The sequence below is a fragment of the Ctenopharyngodon idella genome, chromosome 1, assembly GCF_019924925.1.
Source record: "Ctenopharyngodon idella isolate HZGC_01 chromosome 1, HZGC01, whole genome shotgun sequence".
Lineage (NCBI taxonomy): Eukaryota > Metazoa > Chordata > Actinopteri > Cypriniformes > Xenocyprididae > Ctenopharyngodon > Ctenopharyngodon idella.
The window spans coordinates 12,752,627-12,779,624 of NC_067220.1; the positions used below are offsets into that span (position 1 = coordinate 12,752,627).

Below are 26,998 nucleotides of genomic sequence, written 5' to 3' on the forward strand. Positions count from 1 at the left end.
AGTCCTCATTTTTAAAATAGCTTTAAAATCATACTAAACAATGTTTTATTAAAATGTAAAAATGCAGAATGTTTTGTGTGATGGGTAGGTTTAGGAGTAGGGGTAGTGTAGGGGGATACAATGTACAGTTTGTACAGTATAAAAACCATTACGTCTATGGAATGTCCTCACTAAGATAGCAAAACAAACCTCTCTGTCTGTCTGTCTGTCTGTCTGTCTGTCTGTCTGTCTCTGTCTCTGTCTGTGTGTGTGTGTGTGTGTGTGTGTGTGTGTGTGTGTGTGTGTGTGTGTGTGTGTGTGTGTGTAGTGCATGAATTGCTGGGATAGCAACTGTCCTCTTATAGTAGGAACCACGACAACATGATTTTGTCCTACACGGATGAGATTGTGTGTCGTACGAGATTGTACTTTTGACAGTCCAATCTTGTAGTAGGTGTGCAACCGTCTGTCCGCAGAAATATAAGAAATAAATTCAAAAGAAACGCGTTTGTCGAGCATGACGAATCTCACGCGCATATCCGGGAGTTTGCATCGGTTGACAGTGAGAGTTTGTTCAACCTCACCGCTGCCTTTCTGCGGGAACAATGTTTTATATTCACACAATATCAGTAAATTTGCAACTATTGTCAGATGTTTTACAAGAGAATCACGTCACAGAAGCAGTAACAGACATTACGCCTCATCAGCACACAGAACTGTACGTATTGGATGCGCGTCGGGGTTTTGGGGTGATACTGCAACGTCAGGTATTTAAATTAAATTACTTTACTTTATATACTTTGACATCGATTATAAGTTATTCTTCTCTGCACATTAGTTCTTGACAAGAAAGTACTTACACAAAACAAGCGAACTAAAAACCTTTCCATGTGTAGTTTCCTTGACTGACCTCTAGATGTCACCAAAGCCTTTTTTACTCGTTCTAACCTCCCTGACTTTGAAAACAAATGATAGGCTACTAAACATTTTCTTACAACTTGTTCTCAAGATCATTTTAGTGGATGTATGCCAATAAAATATGTTTTACAAAACGTTTAACAAATAGTTTTGTCTTCATTAAACGGCATTGTGTTATCATTTTAAAGCTAAAAAAAAAAAAAAAAAAAAAAAAACTTATTGTAAAATGTTTTGCTTGTAAAAGTATGCTAGTGAAATATTTCTCTACAATAAATGCCACTTGGTTTTTGTTTTTAATTCGTTCATACATTTTTAAGTGTGGTGTAAGTGTCCAAATACTGTTTAGGTCAGTTTTGTCTTGATGAAATTGTGTAAAAAGAACCATCAAACCTCGCACAATGTCTCCCATGCAGTTCCTCAGCTCATATATGGTGGGAAATTGGACTTCCTTGTGTTTGATTATCTGTCTGAAATCACCATGTCATTGCTCACAGCAGCCAAAGCCAAAGCACCTGTAAGTTATTTCTCCTTCCTACACCCACTTTATACCTGACAATATGACCCATAAAACTGCTTTTGTTGGTGTAAGATAGGAAACTCAGGGTGATTCTGTGTTATTTAATAATATTTTTGACTTTGTGTTAATTATGACATAGACTTGAATAAAAAATGCTCTCTTTTTTTTTTTAAGAACATGGGATATGCTCCCGATTTTGTCCTTTCCCTAACTCCATTTATTAAGGATATCAGCAAAAGAGGTAAAGTTATGTTAGCCTAAGTTATGATAAGAATGTGACTCTTTTATCCAGACACATTTTTTTAGATTAATTAATGTCTATATAGGTTGTATTATGTTCTATTTATAATATAATATACAAAAATGATTTATTTTTATTCATAATATTTTATGGAAACACTTTTTAGACTGAATGTTTTGTTGTCATGCTCTGTTTTTCCCTGTAGGTATTCGTGTGGTTAGTAATGCTGGAGGTGTCAATCCTCTTGCCTGTGGAGCAGCTTTACAGGAAGTAGTTCAAAAGGCGGGACTTGACTTGAAGGTAGCTGTGGTTACCGGCGATGACCTGATGCCACGGGTAATTGAACTTTATTTATGCTTATGTGATGCATGGGCATTTACTCACCTCATGGGAGCTGACATGTTGACATCACATGACCAGACGAATACTACTCATTTAATCTCAGTAACCCCCTATTATCGGACACTTTTGCTGACTGCAAATATCACAGTTCTACAAAAATTTAGTTTTTCCTGATGCTACAGCCACATCACTAGGTGTCAGTATAATCCAACATGAAAGCTATAGCCAATAACCATATTATACAGCACAACAAACAATAGTTTTGAGTGCGCCTTAAGGAGATTCTGTATTTAGCATCTAGCATTCAGAACATATTGACAAATTATAGTATTTCATTATATTTAATGACTAGATTTTTTACAAAATTTGAATAGTGATACCTATACTACCATTTAAATGTTTGTGGTCAGTAGGAATTTAATACTTTTATTCAGCAAGGATGCATTAAACTGATAAAAAGTGACAGTAAAGACATTTATAGTGTTACAGAAGTCTTCAGTGTCACATGATCCTTCAGAAATCATTCTAATATGGCGATTTTCATATAAAAAAAGTCAGTAATGATACTGAAAATTCAGCTTTGCCATCACATAAATATAAATTACATTTTAAAGTATATTCATATTGAAAACAGTTGTTTTAAATCTTACAAATATTTCACAATATTACTATTTTTACTGTGTTTTTGATTAAATAAATGCACCTTGGTGAGCATAAAAGACTTTCTTTAAAAAAAACATTAAAAAATCTTACCAACCATGAGCCTTTGAACAGTAGTGTATAGTAAATACAATAACACTACTTATGGCTATAGGTGTGTATTACCCTTGGCAACCCTCAGCTGTAAAACATTACCCTTCTTCTTGCCCAAATTCATTGCAATAATTCTTATAGGTTTGTTTAAATTCCTAAACTAATTATGAGCGATAGTAATAGTTATTACTATAAAGCCATAGTATTAACAATATTATATACTCTACCCTTACTAAGGAACTTTAAGACAGTGTTGACATCTTCCCTGTGATCTTTTAATTTGTTGTATATCCTAGAAAGACTCTTTGGCTGAACTCAGGATGACTGATTCAGAGGGAAAGAAACCACTTCCAAAGACCGTCCACAGCATGAATGCATATTTGGGGTAAGAACTACAAGTTAATTATAGCGTGTCATTTGTCCTGTCTGTTATTCATGCCTGGAGCCAGACTGGTGGTTTGAGCATATGGGATTCAGCTTTCTTGTGTCTGTATCTCATAGCGCCCTCCCTATTAAACGGTGCCTGGACCTCGGGGCTGATATTGTAGTGACGGGACGTTGTGTGGACAGCGCTGTGGTTCTTGGACCGCTGATGCATTCGGTAAGATTTGTCATGCAAAAGTGTTCTTCAGATTTCTTGTGCAACAGATATTGTGACTCATTCCTCCTCAGTAACGACGAGTTGGTCATTTGAACCTCCTTCATCAGCACAAAACAAAAACAGAAACAAGTTACACACCAGCAGTGTATCTTTTCAGAAAGAGCTAAGTTTACTTTAGCTTCTACAGGGAGACTTTCAAATTCAAACCACCCACCTCTGTTTTCTTGTCAAGCTGTTATTGTTGTGGTGGTTTTAACAGTACATATTTGGCAGTATTTGTCATTTACAAATTATTTGGCTTCCACAGAGCCACTTCTCAGTCTAGCATTTGAATTTTCAAGACAAACTAAAGACTTTATTTTAACTTTTTTTTTTATTTTTTATTTTTTATAAATAAAATATTTTTGAAATAAGTCTCTTATAAAATAAGTGCATACATTATTTATATGGCATGTTGTCTCTACAAATTCTTATTACAAATATATTTTGAGGTGTTTTGTTTCGTTTTTTTTAGATTCTCATTATTGTAATTTATTTTAAAATACTGTAAGTAGTATATATGAGCAATATCACACTCGTAGCCATGCAATATGGCTGTGATTCGGCCGTAGGTAATCACAGTGTGCTGATATACAGCCATATCGCATGGCTACGAGTGTAATATTGCGTTTATACAACAGTTCGATGGCACAAGTGTGTAAATAAATAAGAAACAACAACGGATTTTAAAAACCCCTCTTTTGTAAGAAACTACTTCCTTCCACCACAGATTCAAATCTCAAGTTGACAGTTTAACAGTTGAGCCCAAGCCTCCGTTACTACTTATTCTAAAATGTCATCTTTAGATCTAGTAACGAAGGAACGTTGAGTTGCTTCATTGAAACTCATTGTAAGAGAGATCGCCTGAGCGACTTGCATCTAGCTGATATTCTTCAGGTCAATCTTATATTCATAATCACAAAATCAGTTTGAATGTCCGCTGAGGAAAGCGATATCTTTGTCTTTGTCCTTTTAACATCAGGTTGTTATCACTCCCATGACAGCGCTAGCAAAGAGCTTAGAACCCAAGAAGCGACACTTTGATACTCTTTGGGTAACAGCCACTAGATGGCGCTCCGGTAGGGCGGCTGCCATTATGGGGTGAAAATACTAACTGAACCATAGAATCCTTCACATCTTACGCACCCAAAATCGGCGAATTTCACTGCCAAATCAGAAGCGCAATAGAACAGTTTTTTTTAAATTAATTCACCAGTAAATTGTATGGCTCCCACAGTAAATGTTGTATTGTCTTATATATGATTTATTTTACCAGTTGTGGAATCCAACCATTCAGCCATCTGATGTAATGTAGTTAGCCTACTTTATTGAGTATTTCCATTTTATGCAACTTTATACATTTATTAATAGTAAATTAATAATTAATAAATTTAAGATCATCATGTTTGCAGCGAACAATATATTTCAGACCTAGTGGAATAATATCTAGGTCTGAATTGAAATAGGCTATATTGTACGTTTTAATGGATCACGCTAGAAACATAATGATCTTATAATACATGATGCATTGCTGTGTCCGTTATCGCATAATTCACACTTTTGGACACTTTTACTTCAATGGACATTAGACAACACTGCAAAATCAAGCTGTTATATTCATATATTTATTGTCCAACATTTCCAATTTTTCTGATGCATGTCCTTAATTTAATTTCATATGTTGGTAATAATTCAGTATTTATAAGCCTTTTAAAGAATTTTAACCCAAACTGACTGGGTTTCTAGAGAGCAAAGGTTTTGTGAAAAAAGTGGAAGACTTAAACACAAAGTGTGTAAAATAAACTGTAAAAAGGATTTGATGATCACTAGTGATAGTATTTTATTCTGTGTTGTCATCATTCAGGTTGGATTTGGATTTTTTTTTTTTAACAAAGCAGCTGATATTGCCATAGAAACTAGTGGGCTGTCGACTCGCTTTCACCCCAAAATGGCGGAAACGCAGGGCCGCTGCTGGGCGCCGGTGTTGCAATGGAACGTTCTATTGAGTGTCGCTTCTTGTTAGTGTATATTCTTTGGCGCTAGTCAATGCATTTGTCAGTTGCGTCTCGTAAGATGTTTAAAGTAGAAACAATGTCCTTGTTTCAGTCCATTTCAATTTAAAAGTCTTTGCAACTGACTGACTCACTCATAAAGACAGTCTTTGCCGCCATCTCATGACGTATTAATGTAACTTTCACTGAAGTCGAAATCACTAACGGACTCTTTCTCAATACCAAAAAAATACGACATGTTATTTATATAAAATGTTATTTATTGAACAATAATATTTAAATTAACAACATAGCCATTATAACAGTATAAGAAGTAAAATAGGACATAAACAAGTAAACAGTTCAGTCAAACGTACAAAAGCAGCACTCTAGTTAGTACAGGATTTAATTACAATGTAAATATAAAGTTATGAAACTTAATATAGCCCTTAAGCCAAATCTATTAGCTCTGGAACAAGTAATAGATTAATAAGACCAAAGATTGCCTGTTTGATATACCAAAAACAAATTATACCTCATGTTTAAACACTATCTACATAAGAGCCAGCGGCAAATTCTTGAAGGACTGGCCGAGATGAAGCTGTTCTCTGCGAGTACATGAGCACTGAACGGTCGCTGGTGGCCTGGAGCTTGCATCTCCGAAAGCGTCTAAACAAATTTTCAAGTAGGCGCTGTTAGCGTGTAAATCGCATATGTCCGGTCTAAACAACTATATTGTTGCTTAAAAGAAAAAACTACATTCTGTTAAAAAATAACAGTAGTATCTTTATAAATATGGTGGGTTTGCTCCTCCGCCATGACTGTGAGAATACTGACAGCGGAGTGATTCAAACGGTGAAACGGTTCCCATGGCAATACAGGTACAATATCGCATGGCTGGAAAGACCTCTCAGCCAATCAGATTCGAGAACCAGAAAGAACTACTATATATATATATATATATATATATAGTTAGTAGCATAAGCACAGACTGAAGACAGATGAATAAAGTTCAAACGCGATGTTTAATAAGGGTCCGCAGGAAAATAAACATAGAGAGTAGCTGAACTGAGGAAAAGGAGGAACTTAAGTACGCATCCAAACAAGGTTAATTAATTAAACACCACTGAACCAAACAAACTAATAATTATCAGTAACCATAGAAACAAAAGTACAGGTAGGAAAATAACAAAGAAAACCAGGAAACCAATGAAAACAAACTAAAAGTCCATGAAAACAGAAACTAACTGAACATAATTGTGACAATATACACAACCCATATATATCAAAAACAAGATTTTTTAAATGTTTTTGAAATAAGTCTCTCTTAAATACATGTACAAATTATTTATATAATTTTATTTAGTGTGAAAAAAAATTATATTTGTCTTTTGACAGTTTGCATGGGACTCCAATAACTATGACCTGTTGGCTGCTGGAAGGTACTGTTGAATCTGTGAGCTCTTAAAATACACACACACACACACACAGGACAGAGATATGTATGTTGTAGTCTGAGGTGAACATAAGGGCAGACAGCCATACATGACTCATTTGTTTATGTCGCACATTGTGATGCACCATTCAGTGTAAAAATATTTGTGGTTGACCTCATTTAAGTTATTAGTCACGTTCTGTTCCTGTTTTGGTTACCATGAAATTTCATGAGAAAATTAAATTTTCTTCTGTTGTAGTCTTGCTGGTCATCTGATTGAGTGCGGTGCACAGGCCACAGGGGGGATTTTTACAGACTGGCACACAGTTCCTGACTGGTAACAACTCAAAATCTAATATATTCATGGCACATTTCACCTCAAAATCAAAAGAGAAAAATTCATTGCGTTGTGACATTATTTTCATGACAGCACTTTTTTTCTCCATAAATTCTCATTACAGTAATTTATTTTTGATGTTTCTTTGATGTTTTTTTTTTTGTTATATATATATATATATATATATATATATATATATATATATATACACACACACAAACACACTGCCGTTCAAAAGTTTGGGATCTGTAATTTTTTTTAATGTTTTTAAAAGAGCTTATGCCCACAAAGGCTGCATTTATTTGATTTTTTTATTTGAATATGTTACGAAATGTAATTTATTCCTGTGATGCAAATCTGAATTTTCAGCATTACTCCAGTCTTCAGTGTCACATGATCCTTCAGAAATCATTCTAATATCCTGATTTGCTGCAGTTCAAGAAACATTTATTATTATCAATGTTGAAAAAAGTTGTGTACAATTTTTTTTCCATGATTCTTCGATAAATAGAAAGTAAAAAAACAGCATTTATCTGAAATAGAAACCTTTTGTAATATTATACACTACCATTCAAAAGTTTGGGGGTCTGTAAGATTTTCTTTTGAAAGAAATTAATTCTTTTATTCAGCAAGGACGCATTAAATTGATTATATATATATATATATATATATACAGTGGGTACGGAAAGTATTCAGACCCCCTTAAATTTTTCACTCTTTGTTATATTGCAGCCATTTGCTAAAATCATTTAAGTTCATTTTTTTCCTCATTAATGTACACACAGCACCCCATATTGACAGAAAAACACAGAATTGTTGACATTTTTGCAGATTTATTAAAAAAGAAAAACTGAAATATCACATGGTCCTAAGTATTCAGACCCTTTGCTCAGTATTTAGTAGAAGCACCCTTTTGATCTAATACAGCCATGAGTCTTTTTGGGAAAGATGCAACAAGTTTTTCACACCTGGATTTGGGGATCCTCTGCCATTCCTCCTTGCAGATCCTCTCCAGTTCTGTCAGGTTGGATGGTAAACGTTGGTGGACAGCCATTTTTAGGTCTCTCCAGAGATGCTCAATTGGGTTTAAGTCAGGGCTCTGGCTGGGCCATTCAAGAACAGTCATGGAGTTGTTGTGAAGCAATTCCTTCGTTATTTTAGCTGTGTGCTTAGGGTCATTGTCTTGTTGGAAGGTAAACCTTCGGCCCAGTCTGAGGTCCTCAGCACTCTGGAGAAGGTTTTCGTCCAGGATAACTTGACCGCATTCATCTTTCCCTCGATTGCAACCAGTCGTCCTGTCCCTGCAGCTGAAAAACACCCCCACAGCATGATGCTGCCACCACCATGCTTCACTGTTGGGACTGTATTGGACAGGTGATGAGCAGTGCCTGGTTTTCTCCACACATACCGCTTAGAATTAAGGCCAAAAAGTTCTATCTTGGTCTCATCAGACCAGAGAATCTTATTTCTCACCATCTTTAGCAAACTCCATGCGGGCTTTCATGTGTCTTGCACTGAGGAGAGGCTTCCGTCGGGCCACTCTGCCATAAAGCCCCGACTGGTGGAGGGCTGCAGTGATGGTTGACTTTCTACAACTTTCTCCCATCTCCTGACTGCATCTCTGGAGCTCAGCCACAGTGATCTTTGGGTTCTTCTTTACCTCTCTCACCAAGGCTCTTCTCCCCCGATAGCTCAGTTTGGCCGGATGGCCAGCTCTAGGAAGGGCTCTGGTCGTCCCAAACGTCTTCCATTTAAGGATTATGGAGACCACTGTGCTCTTAGGAACCTTAAGTGCAGCAGAAATTTTTTTGTAACCATGGCCAGATCTGTGCCTTGCCACAATTCTGTCTCTGAGCTCTTCAGGCAGTTCCTTTGACCTCATGATTCTCATTTGCTCTGACATGCACTGTGAGCTGTAAGGTCTTATATAGACAGGTGTGTGGCTTTCCTAATCAAGTCCAATCAGTATAATCAAACACAGCTGGACTCAAATGAAGGTGTAGAACCATCTCAAGGATGATCAGAAGAAATGGACAGCACCTGAGTTAAATATATGAGTGTCACAGCAAAGGGTCTGAATACTTAGGACCATGTGATATTTCAGTTTTTCTTTTTTAATAAATCTGCAAAAATGTCAACAATTCTGTGTTTTTCTGTCAATATGCGGTGCTGTGTGTACATTAATGAGGAAAAAAAATGAACTTAAATGATTTTAGCAAATGGCTGCAATATAACAAAGAGTGAAAAATGTAAGGGGGTCTGAATACTTTCCGTACCCACTGTAAATATATGTGTAAATCAATACCTGAATGTAGTATTTCATACTTAATTCCATTAAGAGATCATATCTTTGCTTCCGGTAACACTTTATTTTACAGTGTCCTTGTTACACGTTACATGTAGTTACTGTAGTAAACTGTCCATAATTACATGCAACTAACCCTTAACCACACCCTAATATTTAATTATTATTACTTAGTACTTAAATGTTATGTAACACAGACACCTTAAAATAAAGTGTAACCAAAAATCCTAACGGTCCTGAAAAAGGCTTTCTTCTCTTCAAGTAAAATACAATTTGTTAATTCTTTTGATTTTGGTGTGAAATATAACTTTGACTTCAGTGACTTCAAATCCTACAAAACGTACCTCATTCTTTGTTTATAATGACAGTGGGAAGTATTATGTGCATTCTCATTTGATTTGCAGGGATAACATGGGCTTCCCGGTAGTGGAATGTTCTGCTGATGGTTCATTTACACTGTCCAAACCTCCAAAAACCGGTGGGCTGGTTTCATTTGGTACAGTGGCAGAGCAATTAGTGTATGAGATCGGAGACCCACAGCATTACCTCCTACCTGATGTAACATGTGACTTCTCCAATGTCACCATTACTGAGATCCCAGGTCATTTTTTTCAGTCAGCTTTTACTGGATCTTACAATCATGGTTGTTTCTGATATTCAGGCAGTGGCATATTTAAAATGAGTAATAATTTTAATATTGTGGAGGGACAACTTTAAACAAGCCAAAGCTGGTTGGTGACAGTTCTTATCTCCAGTAGAAAGTCCTCACACAGTGATCAGATGGTTGTTGTTTATTATCTCTAAATGTCTGACTCAGAGACACAGCCCATTGACTTTACACCAGTTGTCTAGACTGGCTACCTAAGAGCCGGTTCCAGCTATCTGCTATAACCTTTGCAACCTTTAATTTAAATGTTATTTTCTTTGTCACAAAACAAATGTTTTATTTGTCCCCTTAACTTCCATCTCATTGTCCATGTAATCAGTAAGCTAATAGTACAGTATGTACACTAGCTTGATTTGATCTTTTGTGGAAACATTCAAAATGCTGAGATCAATATGTTACAAGGCTGTTTTAAGGGCTGATATCTAGAGATGAATGCGGCCAATAGCTGCTATATATAAAAATATCCCAAGACTGATGAATTTAAATTAAAATCTGCCATAGATTAATATCACATTATTAAGTTATTTTTTTATATAAATTATAAATATTAATGATTAAATGTTAAATATTCATGCTACTTCTTTTGCCCTTCTGATTTCTAGATGTGGATGGTGGAGCAGTGAAAGTAGGTGGTGCCAAGGGATCACCTCCATCAGGTGACTATAAGGTTGGTTAACCTTTCCACTCGAGTTAGTTTAAGTCAGTCATTTTAATTAAAGTTTAAATTTTATTTTTTATGTAATAATCAAGAATTAATAAATTAGCTTCTTTTTAAATTGGTTATGGTTTGTATTTTGTCATCTCAAGGTTTGTGCCACATATATGGATGGGTTCAGGGCGACAGCAGTTTGTCCTGTTGGTGGTCCGAGAGCTGTGGAAAAAGCCAGAAGAACAGCAGAGAGTATTATCAAAAGGTTAAGGCTTTATTCTTATTAAGGCTTTAGAGCTTAGTTTATTCTTATAGGTCAAATACTTGAAGTTTAATCAATTGTTTAAAAAACAAAACACACTTTTACCATTGGAATCGACAATACAAGTTGGTAAAAGGTAGATTAAAGGACAATTCACACTGCACCAACAGGACCCAACCAGTGCGGACAATCACCAGATTACAGTATGTTTACCATGGCATATTTTTAGAACTGTTACTGACTATTTAAATCTAGCGGGTTTGGTGTCTTGTGTTTCAAATCCAATGGCGCTGATAGTGACGATTCTCTATGACCAGTCAGTGGTCTGCAGTGTTTACACGTCACATTTAGTATTGGTACGGCTTGCTTGGAACCTCAACCGAGGTGGTACTATTTAAGCGAGCCATACCTTTCCGTACTGAGCTGTCCCATGCAGTGGAACGGTGCCAAAAAGTGAGCCAAAGTTAGTCGTACCGAACCGTACCATGCAGTGGAAAAGCGTCGTTTAAGCGAGCCGTAACGTTCCGTACCGAGCCGTGACGTCCCATGCAGTGGAAAAGCACCAAAAAGTGAGCCGTATCGAGCCGTACCGTACCATGTACTGGAAAAGTGCCATTAGAAGATAAGGTTCTATATAGAATCATTAAGGGTTCTGTCAGGTGCTTCATATATAGAACATTTTAGGGTTTCCCATTATGGGATCATTTTATGAATGTAGTTTTAATTAATTTGTTTTAATTAATTTCTAATTTTAAAGTGCCCCAATTATGATTTTTTGAATATTACATTTTAATGCAATGGGTAATAAAGCTGTTTGTGAAGGTAAAAGTTCTGCAAAGTTTTAAAGATCAAAATGCATGACAAAAAAGCTATTGTCTCCTAAAAGAAAGAATTGATTCTGTGCTGCCGAAACGAGTCATCAGCAATTCCACTTCCTGTTACATACCTACATAACAATTGTAACAAATTTGCATAATGCCCAACTATGGTTTTCACTGGCTGCCTGCGAATGATGTCTACTTTGCCCCGCCCTTAAACACTGTAGTTGTAGCTGAGGCCTGGAAGAGTTTGGTTCATGTTGTCGACATGTCAAGAAGATGCTGTTTTCAGTGCTACGAATCCACTTTTCATGCACTTCAAAAAGGACAAGGACTCGTGTTGAAATTGATAAGTAAAAACCGATGCCATCGTTTGTATCACTATATATCGAGACCTCCAAAATAAACCATTAAAATAGCATAATAGGGCACTTTAACTAAATTTTATGAATTAAACAGCTTGTAAACATACGTTACCACTATAAAAAAATCAATATGACCCATTAAACATGAAAGTATTGGGTTTTATATAGAACCCCACTGAACCTTTTTTTCTAAGACTGTAGCGCTTCATCATGAAACATCATCTGTAGGACCCAGCGAATTTTCAGACAGTTGGGTTTGGAGGACTATGCTGAAGTCAACATTCAAGTTCTAGGCGCTGAGGACACATATGGACCACATGCGATCAATAAAGTAGGCTGTCTGTTTTTGTTTTCTGTTGAAAATTGTGTTTAACATCACAGTCCGTTTACAATTAGAACAAATAACCTACAGTTTTTGAAGGCTGTTCTTTATTGTGCAGGGTCCTCGTGAGGCTGTGGTTTGGATGGCCGTCCATCACAAGCAGAAGAAAGCACTAGAGTTTTTCTCAAGAGAGGTGGCACCAGCGGGAACAGGCATGGGTGAGTTAAAACCTCAACTCCATCTTATCCTACTCTGTTTCCAAACCACTATGGTTAAGTTTAAAGCTGAAGAACATTTGAACAACTTAGGTCAGTATCTTATTTCTTTCTCTCTCCCCTCTATAGCCCCAGGACTCACAGCTATTGTAGGAGGGCGACCAAGAATGTGAGTGTTAGAAGTTTTTTTTAAGCATGAAAAACTGTTTATAAGTTTAGATTAGAGTGTACCACCAAATGTTGTATATGTTTGTCTTATTTCTCTTTCTAGATCACCAGTTCTGAAACCTTTCTTTTTCCTGCATCCCAAAGCAGATCTGAAGGTATTACCATTATTTTTTTATGAGTACCATGATAATACCATGTTTTTTGTACCATGGTAATGATATTTTATTTTGGAAAATCATTCAAATACAATAATTTTATGAATATGGTAATACAGTACCATAGTATAGGGTGAATTCAGGCAAACTAGCTCACATTTCTTATTGAGATGAACAGAAAAAAGTGGCCCAATAAACCTGAATTCACGCTTCCATCTATGTATCTGATACCATCACTTTATGCTTTTTTATAAAAGGAGCTGAAACAAAAAAAAATAAAAAAATAAAAATGGGGACATATCATGAAAATCTGACTTTTTCTGTGTTTAAGTGCTATAATCAGGTCCCCAGTGCATCTAACAACCCAGAAAATTCGGAAAAAAAAGGTCAACCCAGTAACTTTGTTTTGGCAAGCCTTTCGCTGCAAGCATGTGAAAAAGAGCCGCTCAGGTTTCGCTCCCCTTGTGACATAGGAAGGGTATCTTATTATAATATTACCACCCCTTGATCTGCACGTTTCTAACCATGGCGCCGCCATTTTGTTTTCGCAAGCAAAAACGGTGTACCAAAAGTTCGAGCAAAGCATGCTAACTCTTCTTTTATTGGCTGCACAGATGAGCACTATTTAGAGTCTCGTTAGCTTGGATAGCCTGCAAGTTGACACTGGCAAGCTCAGTTGCTAAAAAAGGAGCGCTTCTGTCCGAGCAATAATTTGGAAAAAATATTAGACCATTCACAGCATTTGATAGCAGTCGTAAACGTTAGCCTAGTGTGTGTGGCTCTGTTTGGCAAACAGGTACGCTATGTATAGTGGCCGTCCATACGGGTTTTGCACAAAAGATTAACATGACGGCACATGCTAGTCGATGAGTTGAATCAACTCCACAGCAACTACATAAATTTATCCACTAACCATTCAGAAATGTGCAGTTGCTTTCTAAAAGTTGTAACTTCTTCCTGAGTTTCTATAACAGTGTCTGACTACTGTTTGAACAATGTAAAGCTGAACACTGTTACTGACAATCATCATTTTGGCCGCATGAGATCCTCCAGTTTTGTTGTTGTTGAGCAACGGAAGCACGAGCTGTTAAAGCTCCGCCCTCTTTAGGAAAGCCAGCAGGGAGCAGCAGCTCATTTGCATTTAAAGGGACACACACAAAAAGGGCATGTTTTTGCTCGCACACAAATATGAGCAAATTTGACAAGCTATAATAAATGATCTGTGGGGTATTTTGAGCTGAAACTTCACAGACACATTCTGGGGACACCAGAGACTTATATTACATCTTGTGAAAAGGGGCATAATAGGTCCCCTTTAAATTAATAGGTCATTCTAAATGAATTGGAAAGAATATGGAAATGGATAATTTAAAGTATACATATGGATGATTGTGTGAATGAATGACTCTTAATTGGTGATTTCAGGTGCACATTCATGTGAATGGGGAGCTTGTGGAGACACACAGAGAGGTGGTATCAGACCCTTCATTAGCGGAAGGACACAACCCCTCCCTCCACTCAGAGGAATACAAAGGAAAATCCACAGGTAACCTGACCCTAAAGTTTAGGGTCAGTCATTTTTACTCTTTATCAGTAATTAATACTTTTATTTAGCAATGATGCATTAAATTTATCAAAAATGACAGTAAAGACATTTATAATGTTACAAAAAAATATATTTCAAATAAATGCTGTTCTTTTGAACTTTCTATGCATCAAAGAATCCTAAAAAAAATGTATCACAGTTTCCAAAAAATATTAAGCAGCACAACTGTTTTCAACATTGATAATAAACATATTAATTACAGTATATTATAATGATTTCTGAAGGATCATGTGACACTGAAGACTGATGAATGGCTGCTGAAAATTCAGTTTTGCCATTACAGGATTAAATTACATTTTAAAATATATTCAAATAGAAAACAGTTATTTTAAATTGTAATAATATTTCACAATATTGCTGTTTTTACTGTTTTTTGATCAAATAAATGCAGCTTTGGTGAGACTTCTATCAAAAAAATCATACCGACCAAAAAAACTTTTGAATAGTAGTGTACACCATCTGTTCACCTTAACGTTGAAACCTATATGATGGCAAAAGGGAGTTATTTAGCAAGATGTCCAAGCTGCTCTTTTCCATACAATAAAAGAAGGTGGTAACCCCGACTGTCAAGCTTCACAACCACACCACTTCTAAGGGTCATACGATACACTTTAAATCAAATTTGCATAACGTTTCATTTAATGACAATAAATAATCAAACAGTCTCCTTGTAAACACATTAATTGCAGAAACAGTGAAGTTTCTTTACTAAATTTAGAACACAGTTATACTTAAAGGGGTGGTTCACCCAAAAATGAAAATTCTGTCATCATTTACTCACCTTCAAGTTGTTCCAAACCTGTATGAATTTCTTTCTTCTGCTGAACACAAAAGAAGATATTTTGGTAACCAGACATTGACTTCCATAGTAGGAAAAAAATACTATGGAATTCAATGGCTACCGTCAACTGTCTGGTTACCAGCATTCTTCAAAATATCTTCTTTTGTGTTCAACAGAAGAAAGAAACTTAAAACTATCCCTTTAATTCTATAGTAATTTGTTCAAAATGAGTCTGAATATTAAAAGGATAGTATGACATTTTCCTTTCAAGTTATTCTCTGTATCTTCTTCTCAGAGAACATGTTTTGAACACTTTCCAGCACTAAGGTTTTTTTTTTTTTATTATTCTCAAATCAGCACATTGTGACTAATCCTTATTAATGACAGACTCTCTTATGTATCAAAACAGTTTTTTTTTTTTTTTTTTCAATTGGAGATAAGCATGCAGTGTTTGATATGACCTACTTCAAGGTGGAAGTGGATGGAATGTTTGAGCAACAAACTCAACTGAAAGAAATGGGCTTAAGCCTTGTTTTAAGGGCCAATGTGATTGTTCTACCAAGAGAAGGTTTTATAAGATCCCTTGCACCGGAATCCAGTGCCGCTTGTTTTCCCAGAGTCCTTTGCTTTAGGTTCTCTGAAAGGCACAACCTTTGTAGTGTTCTGGCAGTGTTTGCTTGAGTCTCTTTATCTATCTGCCACTTCTCAGTTGCACTAAACAAGCAGCTAAACCCTTTAAATAATCGGAAACACCCATTCATTGGATCTAGTGTTTGAACATACGCAAGCGCAGACCGTTACGCACACACTCGCATTCATTTACAAATACGCAAGGGCCATGCACACAAACACAGAAGGTCTTAAATACAAATTAACACAAAATAAAGCGACATAGACTCTTTTTTTTCTTTTCACTTTTTTCGCTCTCCTTCCCATTCAAATCGTCAGACAGACGAACCTGGAGCCACGGTGATTAGAGCATCACAGAGGGCTGATTGTAAGAGAGGCTTCTAATGTTACCGCAGCCCAAGGGCATTTTTCCGAGACAGAAAAACTGATTAATGGGGATGTAGACAATGATAACCAGATAAACCAATTAGACTGACAATGAGCTGTGTTGAACTCCGAAATAACCAAGTATCACTATTACTAATGATAGTTCACTCAAAAATTAAATCTGTATTTCTTTCTTCTGTGGAACATAAACGTTTCGAAGAATGTTCATGCTGCTCTTCTCTATGCAATAAAGGTGCATAACTCTAAAAGATCCAAAAAGTACCAAAAACCATCATGAATGCAGTCATATACTGTCTTCTCAAAGCATAAAATAGCTTTGAATGAGAAACAGACTGAATTTTCTTGAGCATCTCTGACATTCTGCTTTAAACATCTCATTTTGTTTTCCACACAAGAGAGTAAGTTTTTGAAATGTCAGATTACAGATTTGAAACATCATGATGGTGAGTAAATGATGACAAACCATGTTGGGACAAAAAGCAACTACTCACAACATCCTAAGAACCAAATTGCAACACCCTGGCAACCACCCAAAACACACCAGCATCATAGTGGCCTCTTACATTTTCTTCAGTAAAACATACACTACGTTTCAAAAGTTTGAGGTCGGTAAGATTTTTTCATGTTTTTGAAAGAAGTCTCTTATCCTCAACAAGGCTGCATTTATTTGGTCAGAAATACAGTAAAAACATAATATTGCAAAATATTATTTCAATTTAAAATATTTGTTTTCTATTTTAATATATTTTAAAATATAATTTATTCCTGTAATGCCAAAACTAACATTTTCAGCATCATTACTCAGTGTCACATGTGTACAGTCTTCAGTGTCACATGATCCTTCAGAAATCATTCTAATATGCTGATTTGCTGCTCAAGAAGCATGATTCTTGATAGTATCAATGTTGAAAGCAGTTGTGCTGCTTAATATTTTTGTGGAAACCATGATACATTTTGTCAGAACAGCATTTATTTGAAATAAAAATCTTTTGTAACATTAGAAATGTCTTTTACTGTCATACTGTCATTTTTGATCAGTTTAATCATTTGTATAAAGTATTAATTTCTCCTTCTTCAAAAAAAAACTTAGTGTAACAATAGTGTAAATGTTTATTTTTATTTGCCTATTCCTATTTAAATGATCAATCAGATCAAGCAATCTGTGAGCTGACTGGGAGCAAAATGATCTTTGAATGGGCTCAGATGCTCGCTGTTAGTTCAACCTGCCAGCTGCTGAATTTAATTACACTGAGAACAAAATTGTCTCTCTTTCAGATCTGCCCTCTGGCCCGCATACCTTCAGATTGGAGGAGTTAGCATACACGCGCAGCGGAGACAAAGGGGACTCCGCAAACATTGGTAAGTATCTCTCCATGTGCTTTCACACGCAGTGAATAATATTTCCACGATGAGACAATTTGCTTACTGCATGTCAATGTCAAACCAAAAAAGCCATTCTGGCAATAAATGCTGGGAAAATGCTGGGTCAGGCCATGTTCTCTGACCACAAACCACAAATCACAGCCCAATGTCTGCAGCCCAAAAAGCAACACTCTCTTGTGATGTGGCAAATTGCCCTAGTCTTAACTTCATTTTCGATGTGCTGGGTGGATATTTGTCATTCATAGTAGACTGTGAGTCTGTGTTTTTTTTTTTTTTTTTCGTCTATCTGTCTGTCTTTCTGTCTGTCTATCTGTTTGTCTGTCTGTCATCTGTCTATTTATCTATCTATCTATCTGTCTGACTGTCTGTCATCTATCTGTATGTCTGTCTGTCTGTCTGTATCTATCTGTCTGTCTGTTATCTGTCTATCTCTCTGTCATCTATCTGTCTATCTGTCTGACTGTCTTTCTATCTATCTATCGTCTGTCTGTCGTCTGTCTGTTTGTCTGTCTGTCTTTCTATCTATCGTCTGTCTGTCTGTATGTCTGTCTGTCTATCTGTCTGTAGTCTGTCTGTCTCTCTGTCTGTCTGTCTGTCTGTCATCTGTCTATCTGTCTGTCTTTCTATCTATCGTCTGTCTATCTATCTATCTATCTATCTCTCTGTCTGTCTGTCTATCTATCTATCTATCTATCGTCTATCTGTCTGTCTTTCTATCTATCTGTCTGTCTATCTATCTATCTATCTATCTATCTATCTATCTATCTATCTGTCTATCTATCTATCTATCGTCTGTCTGTCTGTCTGTCTTTCTATCTATCGTCTGTCTGTATGTCTGTATGTCTGTCTATCTATCTATCTGTCTGTCTGTCATCTGTCTATCTGTCTGTCATCTATCTATCTGTCTGTCTATCTGTCTGTCTGACTGTCTGTCTGTGTCTGTCGTCTGTCTGTCTATCTGTTTGTCTGTGTCTGTCTTTCTATCTATCTTCTGTCTGTATGTCTGTGTATCTGCCTGTCATCTGTCTATCTATATGTCTGTCTATCTATCTGTCTGTCTGTCATCTGTCTAACTGTCTTTCATCTATCTATCTATCTATCTATCTATCTATCTATCTATCTATCTATCTATCTATCTATCTATCTGTCTGTCTGTCTGTCTATCTGTTTGTCTGTCTGTCTATCTGTCTATCTATCTTCTGTCTGTATGTCTGTCTATCTGTCTGTCATCTGTCTATCTATATGTCTATCTGTCTATCTGTCTGTCTGTGTCTGACTGTCTGTCTGTCTGTCTATCTGTCTGTCTATCTGTTTGTCTGTCTGTCTGTCTGTCTTTCTATCTATCTTCTGTCTGTATGTCTGTGTATCCGTATGTCGTCTGTCTATCTATATGTCTATCTATCTATCTGTCTGTCTGTATCTGTCTGTCATCTGTCTATCTGTCTGTCATCTATCTCTGTCTGTCTGTCTATCTATCTTCTGTCTGTATGTCTGTCTATCTTCTCTCTGTATGTCTGTCTATCTGTCTGTCGTCTGTGTGTCTATCTATCTGTCATCTGTCTGTCTGTCATCTATCTGTCTGGGGGGGTTTGGTTCACATAATTTGTTAGCTTTTCTCAAGTTGAAATATGATGTCAAACTCATACTGAAATTTCTATCTCTCTATCTGTTGTCTGTCTGTCTGTCTGTCTATCTGTTTGTCTGTCTGTCATCTGTCTATTTATCTATCTATCTATCTATCTGTCTGACTGTCATCTATCTGTATGTCTGTCTGTCTGTATCTATCTGTCTGTCTGTATCTATCTGTCTGACTCTTTCTATCTATCGTCTGTCTGTCGTCTGTCTGTCTGTCTTTCTATCTATCGTCTGTCATCTATCTGTCTATCTGTCTGACTCTTTCTGTCTATCGTCTGTCTGTCGTCTGTCTGTTTGTCTGTCTGTCTTTCTATCTATCGTCTGTCTGTCTGTATGTCTGTCTATCTCTCTGTCTGTCTGTCTGTCTATCTATCTGTCTGTCTGTCTGTCTGTCTATCTATCGTCTATCTGTCTGTCTGTCTATCTATCATCTATCTGTCTGTCTGTCTATCTATCGTCTGTCTGTATGTATGTCTATCTATCTGTCTGTATCTGTCTGTCTGTCATCTGTCTATCTGTCTGTCATCTATCTATCTGTCTGTCTATCTGTCTGTCTGACTGTCTGTCTGTGTCTGTCGTCTGTCTGTCTATCTGTTTGTCTGTGTCTGTCTTTCTATCTATCTTCTGTCTGTATGTCTGTGTATCCGTATGTCGTCTGTCTATCTATATGTCTATCTATCTATCTGTCTGTCTGTATCTGTCTGTCATCTGTCTATCTGTCTGTCATCTATCTCTGTCTGTCTTTCTATCTATCTATCGTCTGTCTGTCTGTCTGTCTGTCTATCTATCTTCTGTCTGTATGTCTGTCTATCTATCTGTCTGACTGGCTTTCTATCTATCGTTTGTCTGTTTGTCTGTCTGTCTGTCTATCTTTTCTCTGTATGTCTGTCTATCTGTCTGTCGTCTGTGTGTCTATCTATCTGTCATCTGTCTGTCTGTCATCTATCTGTCTGGGGGGGTTTGGTTCACATAATTTGTTAGCTTTTCTCAAGTTGAAATATGATGTCAAACTCATACTGAAATTTCTATCTCTCTATCTGTCGTCTGTCTGTCTGTCTTTCTGTCTGTCTATCTGTTTGTCTGTCTGTCATCTGTCTATTTATCTATCTATCTATCTGTCTGACTGTCTGTATCTATCTGTCTGTCTGTATCTATCTGTCTATCTGTCTGACTCTTTCTATCTATCGTCTGTCTGTCGTCTGTCTGTCTGTCTGTCTTTCTATCTATCGTCTGTCATCTATCTGTCTATCTGTCTGACTCTTTCTGTCTATCGTCTGTCTGTCGTCTGTCTGTTTGTCTGTCTGTCTGTCTTTCTATCTATCTATCGTCTATCTATCTATCTATCGTCTATCTATCTGTCTATCTATCGTCTGTCTGTCTGTCTGTCTATCTATCATCTATCTGTCTGTCTATCTATCGTCTGTCTGTATGTATGTATGTCTATCTATCTATCTGTCTATCTGTCTGTCATCTATCTGTCTGTCTATCTGTCTGTCTGTCTATCTATCTTCTGTCTGTATGTCTGTGTATCTGTCTGTCTATCTATATGTCTGTCTATCTATCTGTCTGTCTGTCATCTGTCTAACTGTCTTTCATCTATCTATCTATCTATCTGTCTGTCATCTATCTGTCTGTCTATCTGTCTGTCTGTCTGTCTATCTATCTTCTGTCTGTATGTCTGTGTATCTGTCTGTCTATCTATATGTCTGTCTGTCTATCTGTTTGTCTGTCTATCTGTCTGTCTGTCTGTCTGTCTATCTATCTATCTGTCTGTCTATCTATCTTCTGTCTGTATGTCTGTCTATCTGTCTGTCATCTATCTATCTGTCTGTCTGTCTGACTGTCTGTCTATCTGTTTGTCTGTCTGTCTGTCTGTCTTTCTATCTATCTTCTGTCTGTATGTCTGTGTATATGTCTGTCTGTCTATCTATCTATATGTCTATCTATCTATCTGTCTGTCTGTATCTATCTGTCTGTCATCTGTCTATCTGTCTGTCATCTATCTCTCTGTCTGTCTGTCTGTCTATCTATCTATCTATCTATCTATCTATCTATCTATCGTCTGTCTGTCTGTCTGTCTATCTATCTGTCTGTCTATCTGTCTGACTGGCTTTCTATCTATCATCTGTCTGTCTGTCTATCTGTTTGTCTGTCTGTCTGTCTATCTGTCTGTCTATCTGTCTGTCTATCTTCTGTCTGTATGTCTGTCTATCTGTCTGTCGTCTGTGTCTATCTATCTGTCTGTCATCTGTCTGTCTGTCATCTATCTGTCTGACTGTCTTTCTATCTATCGTCTGTCCGTCTATCTGTCTGTCTGTCTTTTTATCTATCGTCTGTCTATTTCTGTCTATCTGTCTGTCTATCTATCTATCTATCTGTCTGTCGTCTGTCTGTATGTCTATCTATCTATGTATCTATGTATCTATCTATCTATGTATCTATCTGTCTGTCTCTATCTGTCTGTCTTCTATTTATCGTCTCTCTCTTTCTCTCTATCTATCTATACATTATTAAAAATAAATTAATTAATTAATACATGTGTAAATGTAGAGAAATTGGGGTAATCTGTATGTACAACTTCTGTGTTTAGGGGTTATTGCAAGACACCCACTGTATTTCCCCTACCTGAAAAAGTTTTTAACCGCTGAAGTTGTGGAGCAGTATTTCCAACATTTGATCAGAAAGGATCAGACTGATGTACCCTCCGTCATACGGTAAGAACAAATCAAAAAAATGTGCAAGCAGACCATTTCCGGTGATAAAAGACATTCAAATTTAATGGTTTGATGAGGCAAAAAGCTCAGATGTCCGATCTTTAAAATAAATGATAATCATAAAAAAACACAATATAATACTTTGTTAGTAGTCTATTTTTAAGGAAATCATTACGTTTATGTCTGAAGCTGTAAGGAAGTTAAAGTCACACAAAATAAACATTGTAACACCTTTATACTGAGCAACTCCACATCTGTAGCCTGTACAGCTATTTAAAGACCTGTGTGTGTGTGTGTGTGTGTGTGTGTGTGTGTGTGTGTGTGTGTGTGTGTGTGTGAGAAAGAGTGCATGCAAGCAAGCCTCTTGTTTTATGGGTTAGGGAAAACTCCTTTGGTGCTGCTAATGAGGACCACCTCATGCTGAGGACTGACATGTCTAGGTGCCTGTCTGTATGAGAGTGTGGTGTGAGCTAATGCACAGATGTGTGAAAACCGGGAGGTGATCTCAATTAAAATAATGTATTTCGCATGTTTGCGGTGGCTTCCAGGTACGAACTGCCTGGTATTCACGGTCTGAACTTCATTCTTCCAAACTCACTTGGAGGGGGAGGGGTGGCGTCACTGCGCAGCGACCCTCAGGTAACACACACATTCATTCATACAAACTCGCAAAATGGACACAGGCACATGTAGTGACGTCAGTCAGTGAGGGTCTTTTTGAAGTTTCACAGAAAGTTTAGCTAAAAAAACAACAATGAAACTCTGGGGAGAAAAAGTAATTTTAAGGAAGAAAACAGTTCACACTTGGCATGAGATTACTTGGGTATCTAGCTAGTTGCAACCTTAAAGAAATGGTTCAAAAAAACATTTTCTCACCCTTGTGATATAAAATATATGTCATGATACTTTTAGGCCCTGTTTCCACTTGGTATTAAGATGTATTTTGATCGATCGGATCACAAGTAGATGATGGACACAAAACCGTTTACACCTGGTGTTTTAATCTGTCTCTTTTGTCCACTTTCAACCACTTCTGTCCTGATTTCTTCAAGGGGAGGGTCTATGGGTGAGTAAATGTATGGGTTTTTTCAGATCTTGCGATCTAATGGACAAAATAAGCTTGCGCAATTTACATATGTGACCCTGGACCACAAAACCAGTCATAAGTAGCACGGGTATATTTGTAGCAATACCCAACAATACATTGTATGGGTCAAAATTATCGATTTTTCTTTTATGGCAAAAATCATTAGGATATTAAGTAAAGATCATGTTCCATAAAGATATTTTGTAAATTTCCTACCATAAATATATCAAAAATGTATTTTTTTTGAGTGGATATGCGTTGCTATGGACTTCTTTTGGACAACTTTAAAGGCGAATTTTTTTCACCCTCAGATTCCAGATTTTCAAATAGTTGTATCTCGGCCAAATATTGTCCTATTCTAACATTTACCTTATTTATTCAGCTTTCAGATGATGAATAAATCTCAATTTCAAAAAATTGACCCTTATGACTGGTTTGTGGTCCAGGGTCACATATATGAATGCTCCCAGAGACGACGGAAAAACATACTGAGAGCATCAGCTTTCGTATCTGCTCTGACAGCCATTGTGCTTGGTACATTTTTCATCTTCAAACCAAACTTGGGTCTTCAGCCGACAAAGTTTAAATCCTGCCTGGCTAACGCGCTTCCCATAATGTTTACATGTTAGGTCAGTAGGCATTTTTTTGCGGCTGTTCGAACACATTCGCCCACATGAGCGTTTCCACTAGAAAAACAATCCAATTGAATGTGTTTTTGACTACCTCTGGAAGTGGTCGAAAGTGGACGAGCTCAAAACGTTTTACACCCTGTTTACACCTGTATTTAGAGTCATCCACATGTGATCCGATTGACCAAAACACTTCTTAATACTAAGTGTAAACAGGGCCTTATTCAGGAAGGACATTTGATTGATGTAACTCATCAAAAGGAACAGTAAAGACATTTATAATTTTATAAAAGCATTTATTCTATTTCAAATAAATGCTGTTCTTTTGAATTTTATTCATCAAAGAATCCTGAAAAAATTGATTACAATAATGTGATAATAATAAGAAATGTTTCTTGAGCAGCAAATCAGCATATTAAAATGATTTCTGAAGGATCATGTGACACTGAAAACTGGAGTAATGATGCTGAAAATTCAGCTTTGCATCACAGGAATAAATACAATTTTTAAGTCTATTAAAATAGAAATTACTGTTGAATTACTGTTTTTACTGAAATTCATTTTTGATTAAATAAATGCAGCCTTGGTGAGCATAAGAGACAAACAAAACAGTTTTCAAACCCCAAACTTTTGTACAGTAGTGTAATATTATAATCAGCATTTAGAAAAAGACTAGTTGTATAAATACCTCACAACTGTCATATAGTGTAACATCATGTTTTTAGTGTTTCTAAAAATGTGTTATTCTACAGGGAAAAGCCTACGGGCAAATGCTGCTTGACTACAAACTGAGAGGCCTACCTGATTTGAAATCACTGGTCGATTAAAACAGGACGAAGACTGAAAGATGTCAGGGGTGTGTTGAGATTTCACATTTAAAAAGGTGCTTCAAATGGATAATGTCAAAGAATAGTAGTTTTATAATGTTTGAAAATGTCCAGATGGATTATATTTATGATGTTTGTATAATGTAAACAGTGTCTTCTGTTTTAGTTTGTGTCTACTAACAAACTGTTCAAATGATTCCATGGAATCAAAATGCGAACTTTTTAAACACATAACTGTGCCTTTAATCATTTTTATTTTATGTTGTAAGTAATACACATAACAATGATTAGTAGTACGAATGAGCATTAAAAAAATAGTATATTTTTAGATAAAACAAAACAAAGAGCCAGTTGAAGCTGAATGTCACTTTTGGTGGGTCGTTGTTGAACGTGCAAGCACTTTGATATGTAGTAAGTACATTAGAGAACGTCGTACTTCACTTAGTTGTGTTGAGTTGGCCACGTCTAACAGGCGACGGCAAAACAATAAACCCTTGAAGTCCCGATATACGTCTCCTCTCATTACCTCTGACCCCTATCGACACAGGAAGTCAGAGAGCAAAAGGCTTTTCCTCTTCTGATGACTGAGTTTGTGCTTACTGTTGAAGATATATGCATGTATTCTAAGGAAGATGAAGAATTTGCTTCAAGAAAAAAAACCTGTGCAAAAAAAATCAGTACTTATCAATGAGGTAATGATTTGAATGATTGTAGAAAATGGCCCAAACTCAAATACCTCATGCATTTTTATTCACTGTGACGTTAACACGTTCTTTTATTGGGTTTTATGGGAAATCGTTCAAACTGTGATGTTTTGACCCGCATTAGCATGCGCTAACAGCATGACCTCAGAAGCGCAGAGTGATCAAAAGGAAGTGGAAGGCGAGACATGTGAAGAGTTCATTTGTCAACGGCCGACAGACAGATCCAGCAGTTCTTCATTGTGCGCACGCAGAGCTTCTTGGCTTCATCCCAATGCAGCTGAGTGTCATTCACAACAAACACATACACGGTCAAATAAACCGAAATCACTCTCCCTCAAAACTCGCACATTTATCACAAGCGCATTCAGCTGTCACATACAGACTTTGGGATGCTGGGGGACAAAACAGGGAAGGAAGATAAATGGCTTGTCATTTATCACCCGCTATCTTTCAGCGCTCCACTGCTGTTCAAACAAGCAACAGCCTCGAGAGAGCACCAAGTAATCACCAATCCCTCAACATTCAGCTTTTGCCCTCACTGGGACACCTTTGTTACCACTATGACACGGATTTCTCCTCCTGTCCATCATCGCTCTCCCACTAAACTAAACCTCAGGGGGAGGGTGGCTGTTTGGGGCAGCTTTAATCCTTTCTATTATCTCTGAGTTAAGACTGTTTTGCATCATTTTGCTAAAACTTTACTCACTTAATGTCCTCTTAAGCTCAATGTGGGTTTTATAAACTTTGCATTAAGGATTGTATAGAGCTAGACTATTTACAAGACAATCGGTTGTTTTCATTCCATTGAAACACTCTTAGGTAAGACCATTAGGTGCTATTGGTATTCATTAGTAGTGCTGCTGAACTCGTGGGGAATTCAATCCTTTTCTGTTTTGGAAATTTGATGGCTACATTTCTGGGGACTTTTAATAAAGTGCTGACATGTGCTCTGTCTGCACAGCCCACAAACTGGTCTATTGGTAAAAGGAGCTCTTGTTTGGTGCGGTCTGGGTGAATGTATTGAGGACTTTAATTACTGCCACATGGCATGAGCCGGCTCTCAACTTCAAACCACCGTTGGCCAAACTTTCTGCTCTCACTTTTTCCACATTCATCTACCCTGCTCGTACCTACATCAGAGAAAATCCAGACGCTGCTAAAGCTCAGAGACATTCAGTTGAACTAGTTTATTTGTTCATTTTCTAGCCTAAATAGAATAGCCTAAATTATTCTTATACAACACGTGTGTGTGTACTGTGTATATTTATTATGTATATATAAATACACAGACATACATGTATTTAAGAAATATTTACATGTATATTTATAAATTATTTATATTATATGTGACCCTGGACCACAAAACCAGTCATAAGTAGCACAGGCATATTTGTAGCAATAGCCAACAATATATAGTATGGGTCAAAATTATCGATTTATGCCAAAAATCATTAGGATATTAAGTAAAGTTCTTCATGTTCCATGAAGATATTTTCTCAGTATTTTTTACATATATATATATATATATATATATAT

The 26,998-nt window shown here is 36.7% G+C and overlaps 1 protein-coding gene across 2 annotated transcripts; it reads left to right on the plus strand.

Moving 5' to 3' along the window:
- Positions 1-320: 320 nt before the first annotated feature.
- LOC127519771 (uncharacterized) lies at positions 321-25,264 on the plus strand. Of its 2 annotated transcripts, none has more exons than XM_051907360.1 (20): positions 321-746; positions 1,311-1,411; positions 1,589-1,655; positions 1,861-1,991; positions 3,047-3,135; positions 3,252-3,351; positions 6,780-6,823; positions 7,076-7,153; positions 9,863-10,059; positions 10,728-10,792; positions 10,933-11,039; positions 12,448-12,550; positions 12,660-12,759; positions 12,886-12,925; positions 13,028-13,079; positions 14,505-14,625; positions 17,759-17,842; positions 22,092-22,215; positions 22,764-22,854; positions 24,684-25,264. In XM_051907360.1, the coding sequence occupies exons 1-20, from the start codon at positions 497-499 to the stop codon at positions 24,756-24,758; spliced, it is 2,019 nt and encodes a 672-aa protein (XP_051763320.1). In that variant the 5' UTR covers positions 321-496; the 3' UTR covers positions 24,759-25,264. The 2 variants fall into 2 exon arrangements, with proteins under 2 accessions (XP_051763320.1, XP_051763409.1); XM_051907449.1 differs by having other exon boundaries at positions 323-746; positions 3,051-3,135.
- Positions 25,265-26,998: the final 1,734 nt, after the last annotated feature.

What these genes read in the sequence shown, in the direction of transcription:
- LOC127519771 (XM_051907360.1), top strand. Translation starts at nt 497, where the DNA reads ATGACGAATCTCACGCGCATATCCGGGAGTTTGCATCGGTTGACAGTG. An exon ending in GGGTGATACTGCAACGTCAG is followed by an intron (nt 747 to 1,310) that starts GTATTTAAATTA and finishes TCTCCCATGCAG; the next exon opens with TTCCTCAGCTCATATATGGT. An exon ending in GCAGAGAGTATTATCAAAAG is followed by an intron (nt 11,040 to 12,447) that starts GTTAAGGCTTTA and finishes CATCATCTGTAG; the next exon opens with GACCCAGCGAATTTTCAGAC.